This window comes from Bos taurus, chromosome 3 (genome assembly GCF_002263795.3).
Source record: "Bos taurus isolate L1 Dominette 01449 registration number 42190680 breed Hereford chromosome 3, ARS-UCD2.0, whole genome shotgun sequence".
Classification (NCBI taxonomy): Eukaryota; Metazoa; Chordata; class Mammalia; order Artiodactyla; family Bovidae; genus Bos; species Bos taurus.
Window position 1 is genome coordinate 80917338 of NC_037330.1, and position 16049 is coordinate 80933386.

The 16049-nt window shown below is 36.6% G+C and overlaps 1 protein-coding gene across 1 annotated transcript in view; it reads right to left on the bottom strand.

Moving 5' to 3' along the window:
- Positions 1–16049, bottom strand: part of CACHD1 (cache domain containing 1) — a 234779-nt gene that overhangs the window by 129148 nt on the left and 89582 nt on the right. The window contains exon 2 of the mRNA XM_002686328.6: positions 10154–10216. Within this exon, the coding sequence (XP_002686374.3) occupies positions 10154–10216 (63 nt within the window). The remainder of the gene's footprint in view (positions 1–10153; positions 10217–16049) is intronic.

The following is a 16049-nucleotide window of genomic DNA, read 5'->3' on the forward strand; positions in this document are numbered from 1 at the left end:
ACAACAAATGCAAAAGGAACCTCTCCCGGCAGGAAACACAAGACAAGGAAAAGACCTACAAAAAATAGACCCAAAACAATTAAGAAAATGGTAATAAGATCACACATATTGATAATTACCTTAAATGTCAATGGATTAAATACACCAACCAAAAGACACGGACTGCTTGAGGGGGATGAGAACATGCACATTTATGTGTTTTTCCTTACTACGTCACTCTACTTAACCTCCCCACCAAATTGTATGCAATTATTTATTGTTAGGTTAATCATGTTTCCATTATGACTTGCAATTTAATCATCTTTTATTTTTTATTTTTTCTGGCTGCTGACTGTGAAAACTGATACACATCTTTCACTATTGTGACTATGTATTATTTGTTTAATACCATTTTATCATTGGTCAGAAAATAACAGAATTCTGTATCACTGAAATTACCATTTAATAGAAAAACCTGTAATCACTTTTTAAAATCCAAATGCACACACACACACACAACTTGGAGTTTTTTGAAAAAATACAAATGCCCAGATATTATTTCTTTTTCCTCCAAAGCTCAGGATGTGATTCTAATGAGCAGCCATGTTTCAAAAGAACAGGGTTATATGATGATCTTTTTACTTTTATCTAGTTGCTTTACTTTATCTATTTCATATTCAGTGCTCCCATTTCATTTATTTTATGCTTTCCAATCTCCACATCTCTTTTTTTTGTTGTTGCTCTTTCTCAAGCCTTCGTCAAGTGTAGTAGAAAATCTTTGTATGTGTGTGTGTGTATATATATATATATATATAGTATGTAAATTTTGCCTAGCTAATAAATTTATGACATTTTGATTCTATTTGTTTGGCTAAGTATGAATAGAAAAATAGATTTGTAATGTATATTCACTTAAAACTTTGACACAGTTTGTTTTATTCTGGCATATAGTATTACTGCTGACAATCTAGAAAGCTTATTGTCTTACTAATTAAAAAAATTTTTTTTGAATAGGCTTGAAACTTCTAATCCAATCCTGAGAATATAAAGAAATACTATGTTGTAAGAAACAAAACAAATGAAGCAAACAAACCAGGAAAGTAACAATGTGATACAGTATTATTAACTAAAGTACAAATTTTATTCAAATTTCACAAATATTTATGTTAGTATCCATTATTTGTTTTCATACCTTACTCAGGATTTCACATTGTATTTAGTTGCACTGAGTAGCATCAGCTGTATGCAACAAATTTTGATAAATTCTCTTCATTTTTATTCTGTTAACAAATATTTTCCCATTTTCCTTATTATGGCTTCTTAGATACACCCACAGTTTAAAAATGGACACTTAATTTCCAAAAATGTGAGGTTTTTAAAGTATCTTTGCTATTAATTTCTCATTTTGATATTAACTTCTCATTTAATTGCTTTCTTCTCTGTAACCACCCTCAGTGTTTTTTCAGTCTTCTAACTTCACTGAAGCTTTCAATAGCTAAGTCAAAGATCTCTCTTGGTAAATGTCACAATGCACTTGAAAATATGTAGGTTATTTTAAAATATCTTTTGACATTGACCTCTAACATAATTCCACAGTGATAAGAGAATAGATTCTGTATAATCTCAAAATCTTTAGACCATGAAATTTTTGTACCTTGTTTTATGTCCTTGGATATGTTCCAGTGTCTCATGGCTTACAGTCTATGAGAACTTGAATAAAATTTATATCCTACTATTGTATAAATCTTAATTATGTTGAATTGGTTCATAGTGCTTTTCAGGTGTACTATATCCTTCTACTTTTCTATTCATTTTATTAATTTTTGAGAATTTGATATTGAAACTCCAACTAAAAATCTTAATTAGTCTAATAAGAAAAATTATAATACATAGTGGAACTAAACGTAACTTTGCTTGGTATTTTCCAAGTCTCCTGTAAATGTGTTATCATGCTTTCATAATTTAAAAAAGAAAAAATACCAACAAAATTTAAATACATTTGAAAAATTTTAAATATATTTGGAGAGGTCAACAGTAGAATGGAGATAATATGAATGAATTCAAAAATCAATTAAAAATTATCTAGTCTGATGGTCAGAGAGGGAAAAATTAAAATAACAATAGAAGGAGGTATCATCTCAGGAACTTACAGTGAAATATTAAAAGATTTGATGTATGTATAATTGGAGACCCAGAAGGAGAGCATATAATGGAGAAACTCTTTGAAGATATAATGGTCAAAAGAGTCCCCAAGTTTGATGAAAGATATAAATTTACAGATTCAGACTGCTCAACAAACACCAAGCAGAATAAATACAAAGATGGCTATGTCTAGGCAGCCATAGTCAAATTACTGAAAACTAAAGATTAGAGAAAAGTCTTAAAAGTAGCCATGGGGTGGGAAATGGGGCGATGACAATGCATACAGAGTAATAACTTGCACTGAGTCCTCATCAGAAACTATGGAGTCCAGTACACATGGGACATTACCAAAGTGCAAAAAGATTAAAAAAAAAAAAGTCAATCTGGAATTCAGCTCGCCAAAACTGACACAAAATGAGAGAAAATCTGAAGAAGGGAAAAAAAAAGTCCAACCCTAGAAAACCCCTAAACCTAGAGCTAGTAAGGAATCTGGATGACCAAAAACTAACTTCAGGTCCAGATGGTGCTCTGATGAATTCTACCTAACATCAAAGGAAGGATTAACACCAAACCTACACTCTTTGAAAAGTAACAGAGGTGGAATTTCCAAACTAGTTTTATAAATCCAGGACCCTAAAAATCAAAAGGTGATAAGTGATAAAAGAAAAACTAAAAGAAAATCAGGAGTTTGGGGAGCAGTGTGGGCTGCAGTATAAATACGGTGCTCAGCTCTTTTGGAAGGAGACTCTTGAGAAAGGACTTGAAGGAAGCGAGGGCCAGTGGGGATTACATGTTGGAACAGAACCAGTGCAAAGGCCCTAAGGCAGGAATGTGCCAAGAAACAGCAAGAAGGCAAGTGGAGTATCCTGCAGGGCCAAGTAAGGAAAGTTTATGAGAGAAGAAGGAAGGGATTAACTGTTCATTATTAATACAGTGAAGACCCTGGATTTAGCAAAGTGGGGGTAACCAGTGACCTCCAAGATAGTGGTGTTTTGGGATTGGTGGGACCAGAAAAGGTTGTAGAGAGAAAGGGAGAGCTGGATCTACGGAGTAGAGACATCTCTTGTGTTGGGGCTGTGCCTCAAAGGGGAAGAAAGAAAGGGGACAGTAGTTGGAGAGGGAGGTGGAATCAAAAGAAGGGGTTTTTGCATGTGTGTTTAGAGAGAACAGCATGCTTGTATGTTAATGCATATGATCCTGGGGTTCCCTGGTGGTTTAGTGGTAAATCATCTGCCTGCAATGCAAAAGACGTGGGTTCCATCCCTGGGTCAGGAAGATCCCCTGGAGCAGGCCACGGCAACTCATTCCAGTGTTCTTGCCAGGAAAATCCCACAGACAGAGGAGCCTGGTGGGCTATGGTCCATGAGGTCACTAAGAGTCGGGCATGACTGAAGTGATTGAGCACACATGTATGTGATCGTGAAGAACTAATACCATAGAAGAGACAGGCAGACTGTTCCCTTGGTACAAAGTCAGGTACATCTCCTCTTTAAGTATGCAGTTCTCCTGACAATTTGCTCATTTTAAAAGAATCCCAAGGTCTTCTAAAATCAGCTGCTGCCAAAAATCAATAGTTTATGAAATACTGTAATAATTATGAAAATGTTTGCCATATCATTAAAAACAAATTGTTAACATAAATAATTACTCGAGCACTTGAGAAAAAGTTAGAGCAAACTCTTCAAACATATCCAAAGTAGTTTTTTTAAGTGATTCAATCAAGTGGCCCAAGAAGCTTTTCCTCCTTTTGTTTTTTTCTTCACTGCTTTGTGTCTTATGGAGCACATTTTGCTATCTTACAGAGCACTTGATGGAAAATTTATTTTTCTTGATACAGGTTCAGTTTGATATAATGCCCTTAAGGTGTTCACACAACTTCATTTTTTAAAATATTCAAAAATGAAGTCAATGGGAGGTGACCCACATGAGAACGTGTGCCTGGGATTTTTATTTTCCTGAGGCTGTTGCTATAGCTTTTTGGCAGCAAAATGAACTACATAATGAACTAATTAAAAATTTAAAACACATTGTTAGGCAATTTAGAACCACACTCAAAAGGTTAATTTAAAAGAAATAATGAGAAAAAGCAAAGAAAAGTCTATATACTAAAGAGAGTTTTGTGGTAAGAGTCAAGAATCACAAAATGGTTTTTATTAGTTTTAATTATTTTGCTCCCCTAACCAGAAAGATATTAACAGGTCGGCTTTACTGCCAAATTACATAGTATGCACAAGTCAGATCCAACTCTCAATAAGATTTGATAGTAAAGAGAGAGAGCAAGAACCCACGGGGCTCCAGTTTTCATTACCCCAAAGGAGAAACGATGGATAGAAAATGCAAGTCAGTATTCCAGATACTATGAAACATATGAAAGCAGGCATAGCAAAGTGGTTCCTTTCCAACTAAAGATTGTGAGCTATAATTAAGAGGACATAGGTCAATAATCTACTTCAAATAACTAATCTGTTTTTGGCTCACTAAACCAATCCTAGAAACAGCTGAACTGTTATAATTGTTAAGAGCTGTTACAATTGTTAAGAGGCTGAAACTGAAAGCGTTAAGTTGCTCAGTGGTGTCTGACTCTCTGTGACCCCATGGACTATAGCCCACCAGGCTCCTCTGTCCATGGGCTTCTCCAGACAAGAATATTGGAGTGGGTAGCCATTCCTTTCTCCAGGGGACCTTTCCAACTCAGGGATTGAACTTGGGTCTCCTGCAGTGCTGGAGATGGCAGATTCTTTACCATTTGAGCCACCAGGTTAGTGTCTTAAAGAAAAGTGGAAACTACCTTCGGACCACGAAGTCCCTGAACAAAGACTCAGTGGCCCTAAGAGGGTAAGGAGAGCAGAAATCTGGGAACTAAGCCAGAGCCAGAACCTGCTTTTATCCTGAGAATTATACATAGTCTGGAGACCTGGAACTTCCAGTTTGATGATCACTTGGGGCATCGGACACATAAGAGACAAAACCTCAGGGCTTGGCCAAGTGGAGAATTATGATAGGAGACAGTGCATAAAACTATAACCCAAAGAGCTCTATGCTCTCAGTACAACAAGGGAATACAGAGGGATGGCTAGAAAATTACTGATAGAAAGATTCTACAGACATCTGGAAATTTTAGAACATACTTTTAAAATAACTAAATAGATCAAAGAAGAAGTGATAAAATAGGAATACACCTAAATAAAAATAATATATATTATATGTGGCCACAATATACAATTATCAAATATACAATACTTTTTTGGAGATCATTGTAGGAGGACACAGAAAAGAAATTATCTACATAGAAAACTTAGAGGAATCTACAGATAAATCATTAAAACTCATATGATAGCTTAAAAAAATTAGACATAAAATATATGCATGGAACTGAACAGCAACAGTTAAGAGACACTGTGCTTACCAAATCATATTAGTAAGATATTCTCTCCAAACTGCTCTATAGATTTATGGTAATACCAATACTGTTTCTAAAATTCACATGTAAGAGCAAATGATCTAAAATTCTAAGAAACATGACGTTAGCCATCTAGATATGTGGTACTGGCACAATTATAGATAAATACACCAAAGGAAACCAAATCAAACTCACACATACATGGACATTTGACTAATGACTGAAAACAAATAGAAAAAAAAAAAAGGGACAATTACTCAACAGAAAGTGTAAGACCACTTGGCAATACACATGGGGCAGTGGGAAAAAAATTGAATACCTGCTTCACATCCAACATCAAAAGCAATTCCAGGTGGCTAAAGTCTTAAAGGAGAAAGACAAATATTTTAGAAGACAAGATAGGAGAACGTCTTTATGTCTTTGGGGTAGAATTTAACAATACCCCAATAACTGGAGACCAAAAAGAAAAGAAAAATTGACTTAAAAAACGACTATTAACATTAAAACTTCAATTCTTAATTGTAAGAATTGAATATCATAATCCCATGTAAGATAGCATAAAGAAAGTGAAAAGAAAAGCCACACATTGGGAGAACATTTATATTTATGAAACATAAATCTTCAAGGAAATCTAATATGGTAATCACTGGCCACACGTGACTATTTAACTTAAATTTAAAATTTAATTACTCAGTAGCTTTTGTTACATTTCAAGTGCTCAGCAGCCACACGTGCTAGTGGCTGCTTAACTAGTACCAGTATGAAGCATCTCCACCACCACAGAAGTCTCTTTTGGATAGACCTGATCTAGAACAGTGTGAATATTTAAACTTCTAAAATAAACAGACAACTCAATTTTAAAAATGGACAAAGGACATTAGCAGGTATTCGACACAATAATAAACACACAAAAAATGAACCATAAATGTGGTAAACAGTCATTTTAACCTCATTAGTAATCAGAGTAAAACAAATTAAACTCATTAGATAAAATCTCAACATTCCAAACTGGCAAAAGATTAAAACTCAATAATACCAAGTATTGAAGATTGTATAGAGCAGTACATGTCCAGTACAGTCTGTAGACAGGTAACCCATGGTAACCACTGTGGGAGCAGTTTTGCATTATCCAATCACATTGAATACTCTGGTACCCAGCAGTTCTACTTTAGAGAAGGAATTCTCCACCTGAGCCAGTCTCTCCCCCGACCCAGGCTACTTGGAAAAGCATTTAATTGGCAGAAGTCAGAGATAATAATGTTCCTGCAACTCAAAGAATTATTCCACTTAAATTTTGCACCAGGAGATTCGACTAACAACAATAAAAATCAACATTAGACACAACCCAAACATCATCAAAAGAAAAACAGATACATAAACTGCATTTAATGGAATGCTTATAATCGAAACTAAATGTTCCTTAGTTACATATATCAACAGAGGTGATTTTAAGGAATATAATGCTCAGTAAAGTAACAAGATACGTGAACATAATATACTTGAGATGTATATAAAGAACAAAAACAATCAAATAATGAATTTAGGGACATATATATATATATATTTCAAACACACACAAGCAAAGGTATGACCAACAAAAACTCAGGACAGAATTATCCTTGGGCAAGAAAGGGAGATGTCACCTAGGAGATGTTACATGGGCACTTTCTAAAGTACCGGTAACGCTTTATTTCTTTAGATGGGTTGTAGGTTGAGATGTTCATTTTAATCCAGTATTTCTGTATTCTACTCATACATGTTTTATATACTCTACATGTCTGATATATTTCACAATTTTTAAAAAGTCAGCTCAAATACTTAACAACTAGGCTCCTTGACCTTCCTGAACTTGGTTAGTTATAGCTAAACTCCCAGAACCTTACAGAGTTATTCTATAGTTTCAAGGAGATAATATGTATGAAAGCGTGAGTCACTGTGATGGAGGACAGAATAGGAAACACAGAGGTAAGCATTTCCCTAAAGATTTCATCCTGGCTACTGTCCAGGATCACAGGGCCCTGAGTTCCTAGGCAGTTATTAATCAAGTCAAGTAGATGTCAGGAGTTCTCTGTTCTCTCAATTTAGAATGAGGATAACTCTAGTCTAATTCAAGCCACAAGAGAATCATAATATTGAAGGCAGAGCAGATACTCACTGAAAGTGTCTGGAAACCTTGTCATGGAAGAAAAAATTATTCAGGACCTGGGTATTTTCAGTTTTAGGCTAAATGGTAATGACATGATAATTATCTCCAAATACTGGATGTGAAAGTGGCGTAAGATCTATTTTGTCCAGGTTCTTCCAGAGAGACTGGAGGAGTTACAGAAAAGTTAAAAAGCACATTCCTGGTCAATATTTAAGAAAGAAGTTTTGACAATAAAAGGGAGGAGACAGAAATGACGAGGTGATGACTCTCCTTCATCTGTCTTCTTCAACTAAAGATAGTTTAGCAAAGTCTTCTGTTTTGTAGACGTCCCTGGTGGCTCAGGTAGTAAAGAATCCGCCTGCAATGCAGGAGACTCAGGTTTGATCCCTGGGTTGGGAAGATCCCCTGGAGAAAGCAATGGAGACCCACTCCAGTATTCTTGCCTGGAGAATTCCATGGCTATGGTCCATGGGATCACCAAGAGCCAGACACGACTGAGCAACTAACACTTTCTGTTTTGTAAGAAAATACAGATTTTAACATAAACTCTGTTAAAATAAAAATATAGATGGTATAACTTAGTGTCAAACATTTTGAAAACCAGTTCTCTTACTTAGTATTCATGAGACTGTGGCTAACTTATTCTATCTTTTGGAGTTTTGTCTACCTCATCTAAAATAATGATAGCATCATTCCTTCAGGGTTATAGGGAAAAACCAATGTGATAATATATGGAAATCACCATACTTCCATAAGTGCACTAAATAAGCTGCTAATAATTTTTTGAAAATTATTATAGATTTCCAAACTTGTTCACAGCTAGATTTTAAAAAACAAAGACATCACTCCAAGAAAATGAAACAACTTTCATGTTTAAAAACAGCTAAAGAGGGACTTCATTGGTGGTACAGTGGTTCAGACTCCACACTTCCAATTCTGGGGGCACAGGTTCCATCCTTGGTCCAGGAATTAAGATCCCAAGTGCCCTGTGGCATTCCCCTCGGCCAAGAAAATACATCTAAAAGAAGAACCCATATCTGTAAGGAAAGGCAACAAAACTGATATCCCTGGATCAGTTTCTTTAAAACATTATCAAATGGCTTTTAGTCTCCCAATAAGTCTCCTTAAACATGCTTTGTGTAGAAACCGTCCCCTATAAAAACCCTTTTCATGAAAAACCCTTTCAAAAGCACTTTCCGGTTTGCCAGAATAAAAATAAGACAGAATTATGAAGGTAAGATTTGATACAACAAACCACATTCCCTACAATTTCAGGTCATTAGTTTTTAAAAGTATCTAAATCTAAGAAAAGGGGTACATGTTTAATATCTCATGTTGTCTAAATTTAACCTGCAGAAACCAATAAACGTCTTAAATGTCTATAAACAGGAGATGCTGAACTTCAAGATGAAACCACAGTAATTTATTATAAATAAATAAGTATCCTATAAATAACTTAACGTTAATGACACTTGAAAACTTAGTCCTTCTGCATAGCACTTTTGAAGTTCCGATCGAGTCAACATGAGTAAGATAAAGGCAGCAACTCAGGGAGTTTAAATTATTTTGTATTTTCCTATAGTTATTTTTTTATTCTATGGAAACACTCTGTTACACTCTGGTTTTCAGCTTGGTCCTGTGTTTTACTTAAGTTTCTAATCTAGCTTCAAATTACTAGTTGGCAGTCATATGGTGTAATGAGGTTGGTGGATTAGCTGAAATTAAAACCCAGAATCCTCTTTACCACCCTTTTTTTTCAAGCACAGATCAATTATTTATGACCAAGTTCACCAACACTATGTTTTAGTTTAGGAAGCAGTCCATTTGAAGCCAGCTATAAATAAAGTGAATAGAATATGGCCTTAGAACTTTTTGACGCCACGGAGCATTGAGAAGATGGGAGAAAAGTAGCAATGGAAGAAAGCAAGAGGGGAGAAAAATAAAAGAACAAAAGAATCCAACATTCACTGAGCTGCTTCTACATCAGGCCATCCACCTAACGTATTTCACTTATTCTCAGTCAACTGGACATTATTTCATTTAATTCTCACAACCCCATCAAGCAGATATATCTCCACCTATTTCAAGATTAAGAAACTGTAGCTCAAAAGGCTAAATCTCTTCCTGAGAGTCATGAAATAAGTAGAAAAACCAGAATTTGACCTGGGGTTTGTCTGATTCCACAGCCTGAGTACTTTTCCTAGAGCAGATGAAATCATTTCTAATATTTTAAAATCTGAGTTTTGGAATTTCCAAAAAAATAACAAGGGACTAAATAGTATTTTCAATGTATAGCAGAAAACCATCCTATAACCATTATTCCAATTGCTTATAAGAACCTAAGTGAGAGGGTGTCATCATTTGCCTAAGATGTGTATGAAATCATATATAAAGAGCAACAGACAACCTCACATGGAGATTGGAAAGAGTCATGAAGCCAAAAGCAATCCAAAGACAGAGAATGCAAGTGTGCCATCACCTCTTACCTGCTGCACTTCACTTTCTCCATTCGAAATTTTCTCAGTGTAAACAAAGGAGTTGAATATCCGCTGCAAGGAACAGAAAATGAACACACATTAGATTTTCTAAATAAGGCAAACCATTTTCTATATGAATGTGTGTGTGTGAATAATCTGTTTACAGCACAAAGAGAATCAAGCAGAAAAAATTTAATTAAAATAGTTACTTTACACAGAGAAATCCAAATATCAGCCAGAGTCAATCACACTGATGGAAGCAATACCCAGGCACTTCTGTAGTGAAATAAACCAGATGTTACGCTATATTTTTCATTTTCAAAAATACATTTAATTATAGATTTCCGGAGCCCATGCCATTTTATCCGACTGGTATAATCTGACAAAGCTGTGTTTCTCATTTAAGCCCTGCAACTCCCTGAATGCAGTAATTGTTTACAGACACTACAATCTAATGTAATAAAGCTCTTTAAAAAGGATTTTTTCCATATTCTCTCATGTCCCTGTCCAACTGGTACCTACCCAATATTATCTACCACCTTCATTACCCAAGCACCCCTTTGAAAAAGTAGTATAACAGGGCTTGCCAAATACATGTGGCCTTAAGAGAGGATCCAATCCTTACATGCCAGGAAATATGACAACCACGCCAAGACATCAGTCCAAGCTGTGGCACACAAGCACACACATTCTTCCCCTGGTCTCTGCCTCGCTGATACCCACTCCTGCAGCCACTGCTGGCATTTACATCTTGCAGACTTACACGACTCTACCGAACCCCATGTTTACTGACCAATCACAAGTGACTGAACTATAACCAACTGAAAAAGGAAAAAAAAAATAGAGAACCCAAGAGATGTATCCGTTAGGGGCTGGGGGGAATAAAAAAGTACAGCAGCCTCATCATTTACCCTAAAACTTTAAAGATACCTCTGGAACTCTCCAGATGAGCAAGCAGTCAGATCTGGAGATGTCAGCCAGAATTTCCCTTTTGCCTTTGTATCCCACTGCCGAGGGTTTGTCAGCATCTGGGACAGCTTCCCAGACGGCCTCACACACCTGCGTGGTTGTGTGAGGAAGACAAGCGCCAAGGTCATCAAGTGCTGTGCAAATGAAGGAAGATCAAGGTGCTGGGGCTTGGGGAGGAGTGGAATAGGGGGTTGCTGCTGGGGGAAGGGAAGCAGTTTGGAAGGCCTGAGACGGAATGGGATGGAATTACAGTCTGGAAAATTCTAATTATGAATATCATAATTTTCAGTGAGCCATTCATTCATTCATATTTATTGTCTTTTTTCCCTAAAAACGACTCTGCTGATAGGAAAGCAGGTTACGTCTATTTAGGACTCATAAAACACCTCTGTGACAAGCACCATTCAGTTCAGTTCAGTTGCTCAGTTGTGTCCAACTCTTTGCTCCTTATTTAACTGAGGAAATGGACACATTTTAAAGCGTGCCTAATGCAATGTACATTGTACCTTATGTGCATATCTTATGTAATAATTCCTGCAGCCCCAAAGACAAAAAAACTAAAACGCTGGGAAATTACATAACCTTCCCAAAGTCACTCTTCATGGCTGGAATTTGAACCCAGCTCCACCCCCCCAAAAATGGTGCTACTCACCCTACTGTCTCATGAGCAGTTGTTACATAGTATCTTAACACATAGGAAAGGAACTCCTATTAGGAGCTAACACCCAAACATAATGCGGATCAACAATCCCTTATGCACAGTTCCAAAATTCAAAAGTCCCTGAAAATCAAAAGGTGCGCGTAACACATTTGCTAACAAAATATGACATGATCTGAACTTATTGGCAGTAAATCCTAACTTGTATTTATAGTCTTTATGAAACCACTTAGTGTGGGGATTTATTCTTTATGATGCAGATGTATTAATGCATCTGATTATAGGGTTCTGCTTTAGATCTCACTCAGGGTGTTTGACATCATGGTACATCAGGATCCTGAATTCTAAAACAGATCTGGTTTCGGAGAAGGGATTATGAATCTAAAGACCTCCAGCCCCAGTTTTCTGGAGAATGCCTTAGTTAGCTAGACAACAACGCTTTTAGAGACTGGGTCAATGTCATTGTCACCTAACTCTCAGACCATATACAGTTTTTGTGTAATTTGATTTTTACAACCTGCTTGGTACCAAGAGTGCACTTTTATTAAAGTGAATAACATAACATGAATTAACACAATTCATGTAGTGTCTCTAGATCTGAAAGAGTGTGGTCAATTTCTTATTTCATTTCTGGCAGTGAAATTTCAGGGGATACATTATCTGTCCTGTCCTGGAAGATGTTCCTACAAGAGGAACTGCTGGAGCAACCCGTGTCCTGGGAAGCAAATCAGATCCACTTTGCTCAAGCCAACATCCACCAATGGCCATACCTAGTAAGGAACCCAGATCCTTCCCTCTTCTTTGTTGTTAAAAGAAAAGCGAGTTCCTCAGTAGTAATAAGGAATATAAGCCTGGAAGTGTTTGCCAGGCTGTGTTCAGTCCCTGTTTTACACATTCATTATCCTAATAATTATTAATAATGACAGCCAATACTTTACATAGAGCTTTATATGGCTTGTAAGCATTTCTATATTCTTGACACCTAATAAATATGGTGGGTAAAAGAAAATTTTCAGAGAAAGAAGTTATAGACATGAGCAGCAGTGCCCCTGCAAACTACTTACTTTACACAACCCTCTCACCATCCCAAGAAGTGAAAGGAAAGGTGGCCTGCTAGAATACTAGCTTGGAGATGTCACCAAGCAAACACTTTTTTGCCCCTCTCCTTTCCCCATGGGGGTGTGGGGTGTTAGTGAAAAGTCAGAAGAAACGAGACAGTAAACACAATGTGTGGTGCAAGGTTAAAAGTAGTAAGCACAGGATTTCAAGATATAGAGTGAATTTCCATTATGCTCTAGATTAATGGACAGTAATAATCTTTCCTAAAATGCAAGGCCTGCAAAGTCCAGCTCTCAAAGGCTTATTAGGCTTAGTACTTTCATAGTTTACAATTTCACATAAATGATCTCATTTCATCTCCACAATAACCCTATGTGGTGGGCAGCGATCTGAAACCAATTTTACAAATTAAAAACTAAAGCTCAAAACTTCAATGTATCACAGGTTAAAAAAAAAAATTTCAAGTACTGAAGTCTAAACCTAGGTTAAATTAAAAACATGCATTTTTTCTAGCACAGCTAATAAATTTATTCACATTATCTTTTTCTTAAGGATAATCTGCATGCAGGAAAAAATGAGGATTTGTTTTTTTTCCTATCCATTTCATTTTAAGCAAGATATAATGTGCTGGTGTAACATTTTATATATATGTAACACTTTATATATGTGTAACATTTTATATATAAAACCAGTGTCAGGAGTAATTAAATATGGGTTCAATCCCTGGGTTGGGAAGATCCCCTGGAGAAGGAAATGGCAAACTCTTCCAGTACTCTTGCCTGGAAAATCCCATGGACAGAAGATCCTTGCAGGCTATAGTTCAGAAAAAGTCAGACACAAGTGAGCACATACACACAGGAGTCCCAAAGACTTTATCTTTTATTACTTTCTGTCGCTACCTAAAATTGTGAAAGGAATAGAATATAGAGTTTTGTGTGGATTTTATTTCTAATTTGAGAGCTAGGAATTCCAAACAGTATACCTAGCTGACATTTGGTGACTGCAAGAATTTCTTGGTTGTTAGAGAATTTGAAAAGTGAAAGTGGAAAAAAGTTTTCTTAAAGCATGACATGAAGAAGCAATCCCAAAAGGTCAGACTGTTCATCCTCTCTGAGGATTTACTCTCAGTAACAGAGGTAGGGTACACATGGGTGGAGTGGGCATTCCACATTCTATTTCCAAGTTGTCACTTTCCCTTATTCCAGTTCCCTGGAGGACCAAGGGAATTCCAGACATTTGAACTCTTAATTCGAACACAAGCTGGAGGGGGTTTGAAGTCAATCTCCTCAATGCACAAATCCCTGGAAGTAAAAGGCTTGTTCTTGCCCACTATTCTTTCTCATTCTTGCCAAATACTAGAAATAAAAATACACTTTGTTGTATAATGAACAGATCATTAAAATGGGTGAGGAGTCTTTTTTTTTTAAACAAGTTATTTTAAGGATAATAGTTCACCAACCCCTTTTTGTCAGTCATATTTATTTCCATAATTAAAAGAACAACAAGAAGATGCAGCTCAGGGCAACTGAATACCCTGATCTAAAGATAAAACTGACCTTTCTCTCATTAAAACACATAGCCTGGAAAACTGACAATATCTTCTAAATTATTTGCATATCCTATGTCCTAGCAGTTCCTATCCTGGTATATACCTAGCAGAAATGTGTACATGTTTATCAAAAGAAAAACTTAAGAATGTTCATAACAGCACTACTCATAAGAGCCCCAACCTGGAAATTATACGAATGCCAATCAGCAACAGAATAGACAAATTGTGTGAATTCACAGGGTGGAGTATTTGGGTGAGATGAAATGAACGCACAATTGCAACATGCATCAACATGATGACTCTCACAAGTAACACTGAGCGAAAGAAGCTAGACACCAGGACACAAAGAATGAAATCCCGTTTCTGTCAAGTTCAAAACCAGGCAAAGCCAATCTAGCTGATTAGAAGCCAGGATAGTGGTTGCCTTCAACTGATTAGGATGTGAAGGCTGCTTCTGGGATGCTGAAGTGTTCTGTCTTTTGATCGAGATGCTGGTTACAAGGATGTGTGTGCTTTTGTGAGGGCTCATCCAGCTATATATGTGTGACTGTACACTGTGTTGTGTATATGCTATACTGCAATAAGTCTACTTTATATGCACACTCTAGGCAGTCTCTTTAAAATGCACCCTAGACAAACTTTTTTTTGTATATTTAAAAAAATTATTTCTACATTTCTAAAAAGCACATTAATCTATTACCTGGGCTATACTCAAAAAAGAATCTACATCTCACTCTGCAATCCAGATGAAACTGGACGGTACCAATACTGAGGAGTTACTTAGCAATGCAAAGATAAGGTCTCCTGAGCCTTCCCTGAGGCTACATATTAATTACTCTCTCACACCCTAGGTATACAACATGACTTAGTTGTTCAGCTTCTCATTCAGTGGTACTGTACTAACTTGAATTTTCAGCAAGAAAATAAAAAAGGTGTCTTTTAGAATCTCATCCAACTTGGATGATCTAAACTTATATAATGCAAGTTAATCACATTGCCTCTGTATATATTGTTCTTTTATTTCCTAAGAACTGCATTCCTCCTCCTCCCCCCAAGAGGAAATTAAAGAGCACTTGAATACAGTTTCCCCAGACCTCTCTTGCAAGGGAAGAAAAAAACAAAGACATCCTGGTGTGGGCGGGGGAGGGGGCAGTGGGTGTGGGTGTGTATGGGCAGGGGGGTGGGGTGATGGTGGCTACTTTCCCACTTTAGTCCTTGCCTGTCCCCAAGTCCTCACTCCATTGACCCATCCTCCCTACCCACTATCTTTCCCTCCCAAATCTCTCCATTTAATTGAGTCTGCTTAACAGAGGGTAAGAGAATTCTACTTAACTGGAATAGCAACAATTACAAGAGAGTTCAATAAGATGGTCAGTCCAGACAGTTGGCCCCACCTTCACTCTGCCAACAGCTCTGCCAAATTTTAACTAGATGTTTAAATGAATGGTAGAGCACAAAACCACAGCAGAGAAATAAATACCTCTGCAAATCTAATGAGATTCTGTTGGTCTCCTTCCCTGATCTTTGCTAAGAAAATGCAGGACTGAATTTTAATTCAAAAGTGTATTCTCTTGATATTTACAGCTCTCTGTCGCAAGCCAGTTTGGCTGACAAATTCACTAACAGCTTCATTCCTCTCTGGATCTCTTCCTACCATTCTAGGAATTGAG